At 70.7% G+C, this 6956-nt stretch overlaps 1 protein-coding gene across 1 annotated transcript in view; it reads right to left on the bottom strand.

Annotated features, from left to right (window-relative positions):
• Positions 1-4394: 4394 nt before the first annotated feature.
• The window catches only part of REM1 (RRAD and GEM like GTPase 1), a 3859-nt gene continuing 1297 nt past the window's right edge, over positions 4395-6956 (bottom strand). The window contains exons 2-5 of the mRNA XM_026056621.1: positions 6679-6953; positions 6129-6211; positions 4770-4974; positions 4395-4675 (exon numbers count right to left, since the gene is read on the bottom strand). Coding sequence (XP_025912406.1) covers positions 4395-4675; positions 4770-4974; positions 6129-6211; positions 6679-6953 — 844 coding nt within the window. The remainder of the gene's footprint in view (positions 4676-4769; positions 4975-6128; positions 6212-6678; positions 6954-6956) is intronic.

Raw genomic sequence — 6956 nt, 5'->3', positions numbered from 1 at the left:
CACACACACTCGGGGCCTGTCCCTGGGCTGGATCCCTGAGATCTGCCCTCCTCCAGGATCTGTCATGGTGCTGGATTCCCAGGCTCTCCCCCCCGTCAGGGCCTTGGCCAGATCCCTGGGACCTGCCCCCCTCCGGGTCCTGTCATGGTGCAGGATCCCCTGAGATCTGCCCCCCTCCGGGGCCTGTCATGGTGCTGGATCCCTAGGATCTGCCCCCCTGGGCTTGTCATGGTGCTGGATACCCAGGATCTTCCCCCCTCGGGGCCTTGGCCAGATCTCCAGGACCTGCCCCCCCCCCCGGCCTGTCCCTGGGCTGGATCCCTGGATCTGCCCCCCTCTGGGGCCTGTCATGGTCCTGGATCCCTGGGATCTGCCCCCTCCGGGGCCTGTCCCTGGGCTGGATCCCTGGATCTGCCCCCCCTCTGGGGCTTGTCATGGTCCTGGATCCCTGGGATCTGCCCCCTCAGAGCCTGGCCCCAGGCTGGATCCCCCCCCAGGGTTCCCCCCCCCCCATGCAGGCGCTGGTGCTAACCCCGGTGCCGCGGGCGCAGCGAGGGCCGGGCACCCCACGTCCCCGCGCCCGCTTCCCTGCTCCCCCACACCGCGGGGGCGATGCCGCCCCATCGGAGCCGGCGGGCAGCGCTCCGCCGCGCCAGGAGCCGCAGGAGCCTGATCCGTGTAACGCGGGGGCATGGCCGGGTGCAGCCCCGCGGGGCGCTAACGGGGCGAGCGAAGCCCAAAGGCGCCTTTCAAGAGGGCGTCGCTGGAGTGGTGCCTCGCGGGGTTCTCCGCTCGCTCTGCTCCGGCCGCGCTCCGGCTCCTCCTCCGCATCCCCGGCACTGTCCTGCCACCCCTGCCGGCCGGGGCGGGCTTGAGCGGAAGGTGACTGCTCCGGCGACAGCGGCTCCGCGCCACCGAGCCTGAGGCCCTCGTGCTTTGCAGCCACCGCTGCGCCTTCCTGCATGGCCCCGTTTTCTGGAGGAGAGGCTCAGCGCGAAACCCGCACCCCTCGGAGGCGTCCCGCTCTCCCTTCTGCTGCCCTGGATCTTCTCTGCTCCCGGCCCACCTGGGGCCGGACTCGGCAAACAACCCCTCCGTAAAAATGCCTTGTAAATGAAAGCAAACTTTCCATGCAGCTGGACCAGCGCCAGGGCTCTGCTGGAAAATTGGCCGAAATGTCTGTTTTCCCTGTGAATGTTTCCTCCCCTCCTGAGCTGCTGGCAGCCGGGTTATGTTATTCAGCCTCCTCCTCCTCCTCCTCCTCCTCCTCCTCCTCCTCCTCCTCCGCTTCGGTGCTGCGAGGCCGATACCAGCTGCGGGTGCAGCCGGGCTGTGCGGCCCCCGCCGCGTGGGGTCGGGGGTCCCTCGGGCTCTCCCGACGCCCGAGCCTGCCCGCGGAGGGCCCTTCCCGGCTGTCCCGTCCGCAAGCGCGGTCCCCTGATCACAGGATCATTCGCGTTCCCTGACAAGGGTGGGAAAATCGGCCCAAAATTTCGGTTCAGTAGAAACGCATTTGCCTATCTGCTCCCTTTGCCGTCCTCACGGGCCGGAGAGGCCCAAGGGGCCGGCCCCTTCGGTCCGGCGCGTCCTTCAGCCCGGCTTCCCGCAAGGAAATCTCTTCCCTCCTCCAGCTTGGGGAAGCCGGGATTGACCCGCCGTAACACAACAGCTCTGAGCCGCGCTGCATGAGCACGACGGGCTGCTCGGGTTTCCCGCGCCCCGGCATTGCCTCCGGCTCCGGCTCGGACCCCAGGTGGGTCCGAGCTGCAGGCAGGGCGAGAGAGCACAGTGGAGGAAAAAAAAGTTTTGTTTTGTTTTTTTTAATATTTCCCTCTTTTTTTCCACACTTAAAAAAAAAAAAAAAAAGAATCTATTTCAGGACGTGGGATGATTCATAGTTTCGTATTTCAGGCAGAGGGTAGATGAAAAGGCCTCTCGGGAGCTCGAAGCGCCTGTCCCCGGGGCTGGCCTGCTGCCCGGGACGCTGTCCCCTCGCTGGCACCGCTTCTCCCACAAAGGAGAAGGACAAGGTCGGCAGCGCAGGCACGGCGGCGGCAGCGTGCCCACACGCCGCCCCGTGTTTCCCAGCTGGCACGGTGCCGCCGCCGCCACTGCCGACCTGCGCCCCGATTCGGAGCCAGTGCTCCGCACGGGAACTGCTTTCCCTCGCCGCCCTTCTCCGGCTCGCCCGGGACCCCGCCACGGCTCCACTTCGGCAGGCGGCTCCCAAGTCTCTCGCCTGGTTTTGCTTTCCGTCCCCGGGCTCGTTCTGCTCAGCGCCTCCTTGCGAAGCAGCGATGCCCCTCGCGCGGCTTTTCCTTCTGCTGTTCGCAAACTTCCCTTTTATTCCAGACCCCTCGAGCCGCATCTGCAGCCCCCCCCCCCCAAAACGGGCACGGCTGCTCCGCGGAGGCCGGCACACAGGGGGTCGCGGGGCAGGGAGATGCTCCTGCTCCCGCCAGGGCCGCGGCCGATGCCTGCAAGGTGCCGGGAGCCGCCGTGGGCTGCCCCGAGCCCCCGAGCGTCACCGCGTTCCCGTGCTCCGCGGGCTGCACGGGGTCCCCGGAAAATCCCTGCGGAGCTGCAGGGGTGGCAGCAGGGACTTCCCACGAGGCGCGGAGCTGCGGCTTTTCTTAGCGGCGCTCCATGAGAAGATGAACGGCGGCACGTTTCCACGAGCATTTAACTCTTCCCATGCCAGGAGAGATGCGGAGCCGGTGCCGAGGCGGCAGGGAGGAAATCGGGGCAGAAACCCCCCGGCCAGGGGCTCCCTGCCGGCCCCAGCGCAGGCGTTTGATGGGAAAGGCCCCCGGCAGCAGCCTGAGCTTTGGGGAGTCGGGGCTGGCAGAGCCCCCACGCCGGCTCCCCACTGGCGCCGCCAGGCCAGGAGCAGCGGATGCGCGCGGGGAGGCCTCCGCGGGGCCACATCCACCGGCTGCGTGTTGTGCCCGGCTGCTCCGTCGGCTGGGCCGGGGGGAGCCGGCTCTGGGATGCCTCTGCGCGGGGACTCAGAGCAAAAAATAGTTGCATCTCCACAGCCTGGGGAGATGCACCAGGATGCATGGCGCCGGGATGCATGGCGCCGGGATGCATGGCCCTAGGGCAGCCCGAGAGCTCCCGCAGGAGCGGCTGGAGCTGCCGAGCCCCGGCACCACCTGGCCCAGGTGCAGCACCTCACTGGCAGCCGCAGGCAGGGTCCTGGCCCCGCGCCAGCGCCTCCTTCCTCCCTTCCTTCCTCCCTTCCTTCCTTTCCCAGCGCCTCGCTCGCCGCGGTCCCCCCTCGGCCTCGCCTCCCGGCCCTCTGGCGCGGCTGCATTTTTCTGGGTTTGAGCTCATTCTTTCCACTCCCCTCTCCGCCGGCTGCCTCCTGCCAACTTTCCATTCCGCCCCCCCCGGCTCCCGCTGCGGAACGGCTGCGACGGCAGGAGGAGGCGAGAGCGGACGGGGCTTTGCAGCCCGGGTGATGCTCTGCGTGCCCGCGGCCGGGCTCCGAGGCTGGGGAGCCGCCGGCGTCGTGTCCAGCGGCACCAAGGATTCGGGTGCTCCGAGCAGCCGGAGGAAGGAGAGCGCAGCAGTGCCGCAGTCACCGGCGGCTCCGGGAGGACCCGCGCAGGCTCCCCCGGCCGCCGGGGCARCAGGGAGGGGGCGGCCCAGACCCGGCATCGCCATCCTGCCGGAGCGGGATGCTCCCTGCCGGCTGCACTGCGCCAGCCCGCGGCTCCCCACGCTCCTGCAAAGCGAGTGGAAACTCCCGACCCGACCTGAGGAGGTGGAAGGGGGGGGGGGAAACGGCCGGATCCAGCCTGGCGCAGGGCCCGGGGCTGTCGCCGCTGCCCGGCACGTCCGCGTCCGGCGGGGCCAGCCGTGCCGCGGCCACTCGCCTCCCGCCTCCCTGCCCCTTCCCGGGGTTCCTGCCGCGCAGCCGCCCTGGCACAGACCAGCAGCTTCCAGCCCTGCTTTATTCTGCAGACCTGGGGCTGCCAGAGACAACAGAAACCCCCGCGGGAAACGCCGGTCCCAGGGAGCCGGGGCTCGGAGCCGGCGCTCCGGCGGGGGTGAAGGACCGGCACCGCGCGGCCCGGCCGGGGCTGCCCCCGAGGRGCCGGCAATACGGGGGACCGGCCCTGCAGCCCCTCCTCGGCTCTGCTCCGGGCCCGGCTCTCCTGCCCCACGGCGCAGGGGCCCCTGCCTGCCTCTGCCCCTCGGGGTGCAGCCGGGACACGGAGGTGCCGGCCCCGCTTGTCCCCCCGGAGCGGCCGCCGGAGCACCCAAATCCAGAGCAGCCCGCAGCTCCGGCTAAATCAGCTCCGCGCCCTCGGCATTGCTCCCCTCCGTCTCCGCTCTCCTCGCTCGGGAACGGCCCCGCGGAGCCGCTGCCACCGCCGCCGCCGCTCTCAGAGCACAGACAGGTCGTGGCAGGACTTGGAGCGGACTTTGAGCGCCACTTTCCTGCTGTTCCCGGCGACCAGGCGGTCGAGGAAGCGCCGGGCCCGCGCGGTGAGGCTCTCCTTGCGGGCGGCCGCGGGGCGCGCGCCGGCCTCCCGGCCAGTGCCGCCGGGGCGGCGCAGGCGGATCTGCCGCACCACCCCCTCGAAGAGCTCGGCCACGTTGTGCTGCAGCGCCGCCGACGTCTCGATGAACTTGCAGTCGAAGACCACGGCGCAGGCACGGCCCTCTGCAAGGCAAGGGGGGGGACAACGGCGAAGGGCACGGTGTTGCCGGCACTGCCAGCGCTCCCCGATCCCCGGCGCCGCGGCCCCGCCGCTCACCTTCCACCGACACCTCCCGGCACCGCACCAGGTCGGTCTTGTTGCCCACCAGGATGATGGGGATGTTCTCGGCCTGCCGGCGGCGGCGCAGCTGGATGCGCAGCTCGGAGGCGCTCTCGAAGCTGCCGCGGTCCGTGACGGAGTAGACGATGACGTAGGCGTTGCCCACCTGCAGGCACCGGCTGCCGAGGCGGCTCTCCTCGCCCTGCGCCCGGCGGCGGAGCGGACGTCACCGCACGGACGTCACCGCGCCGCCGAAGCGTGGCGGCCCCCGGGGGGGRGGGGCTGCTCGGAGACCCTCGCCGTTCGGCTACGCTCGCCTTCGCACGGGGACGGGCAAGGAGCAGGCGCGCACCCGGTGCCCGCGGCAGGGCAGAGGCGGCAATGCCCGAAACGGCTCCAGCGGGGAGCTCGCGGCTGCCCCCCCCTGCCCCGCGCAGCTCCGCGCTGCACCCCTCGCGGGTCCCGCTGCACCGGATGAACGCGGGCTCCGGGCTGCTCGCCGCAGGAGCGAGGACGGGGCGGACACGGGCCGTGCCGGGCTCCCCGCCGCAGCCCGCAGCGTGGGCAGCACACGTGCAGCAGGTGCAGTAAAATGCAGCTGCAGCRCTCCCGGCTCTGGGGGGTGTTTGACACCGTTTCCTTTCCAACCCAGCGGCAAGGAGTTACGCTACGGGCTYGGCTTTAGGGGGTATTTTCAGGGCATTGCAGTGCTGGGTGCATTTTGAGGGAGTGACCACCCGCCGGCTCTTCCCAGGAAGAAGCCCAGGCCCCGGGTGGCGCGCGGTCCTCCGAGGCAGGAGCACAGGGGCACCACGAGCAGCCGGCGAGGGCTGCTGGAAGGATGCGCCGAGATTTCTGGCAGAAAGAGGCCTCGGCTGTGCCGGAGCGGCGTGGAGCCGGGCGGAGGGAACRCCTCGCTGCCAGGCTCCCGGAGGCGGGGGGCAGGAGCCGTCGGACTCGCGTCGCTGCCTTTTAAAGCATTTGTCCTTGCCAGCGGCATCATCCCCCGCACGTTTGGCCAGACCGGCTCCTTCGGCCCCGTTCCCAAACTGTTGCATTTTGCAATGGGCTGACAGCAAGCCCCCTTTCCCCAGCCCCTTCCCGCCCAGCTCCCACGCGGCTCGTGTGCCGCTCGGCCGGGATCGGCACTCGCCTGGCCCCGATGCAGCCCAGCCCCGTCGAGGCATCGAGCCCAGGGCAGCCCTGTGCTCGTGCTGGCCGCGGCCCTGCTCTGCAGCGAGCCCCTGGCGCCGCTGGGAAGCCGCGGGGAGACTTTGCAGAGCTCGCAGGGCCCCGAGGAGGAGGCTGCAGCCAGGAAATCACCCCCAGACCGGTCCCCCCCCCGGCGCTGCGTACCCGTTTCTCCGACTCCCAGGTGTCCATCACGAGCAGCGTGGTGTCCTCGCCATCCACGGACAGCGTGCGCTCATAYGTGTCCTCTGCGGGAAGCCCGGAGAGCCCATGTCAGAGGGGCTGGCACGCGGCAGCAGCTCGGGCTGGGGCACCAGCTCTGCGGCAGGGCACRAAGCTCCCCAGCTGCACGCCGGCAGCTCCGGAGGGATGTGGAGCCTCTCCCTGTGCACGGACGCAGAGGATCCCCCGAGCCACGGCCGCGCCGGGCAGCCTAGACCCGGTGCCGGCCTCAGCGCCAGGCTCCCTCGCCCAGCCCAGGCTGGAAGCATCCTCCTCCACCTCTCACAGGGCTTTTCCAAGCACAGAGCGGTGCATCCAGCCCAAACCCAAGCTGCCTCCTCCATCAGCACTCCCAGGCCCTTTCCACYGGGTGATTCCCACTGCGGAGGGGCTGGAGCCAGCCCCTGGCACAACTGTCCCCGGCTCCGGATCCTTCTGCCGGGCACTCGGGACTCCCCCTCCGCCGGACCCTGYGGGACCGCGGGACACCCACCTCCACGCTGCTCCAGCAGGTCCCGCTCCTGGACGCCAGCGAAGAGGTTGACCAGGCTGGTCTTGCCCACGCCGGGGTCGCCCAGCAGCACCACGCGGTACAGGGGCTCCCAGGCGCCGGCGGAGTCGGACGAGTCGGAGGACCAGCTGCCGCGGCACGCCGCGGCCTTGCCGCCCGGCTCGAAGGACGAGGATTGCCCAAGCTGGGGGTGGCCGGCGCCGGCTTCGGCCCGCGGCCTCGCGCCCGGCGCCCGGTGCGAGAGCGGCAGCGGGGTGCTG

The sequence above is a fragment of the Apteryx rowi genome, unplaced genomic scaffold (assembly GCF_003343035.1).
Source record: "Apteryx rowi isolate R43461 unplaced genomic scaffold, aptRow1 scaffold_0, whole genome shotgun sequence".
Taxonomy (NCBI): Eukaryota; Metazoa; Chordata; class Aves; order Apterygiformes; family Apterygidae; genus Apteryx; species Apteryx rowi.
This window is presented reverse-complemented; position numbering and strand designations above follow the sequence as displayed.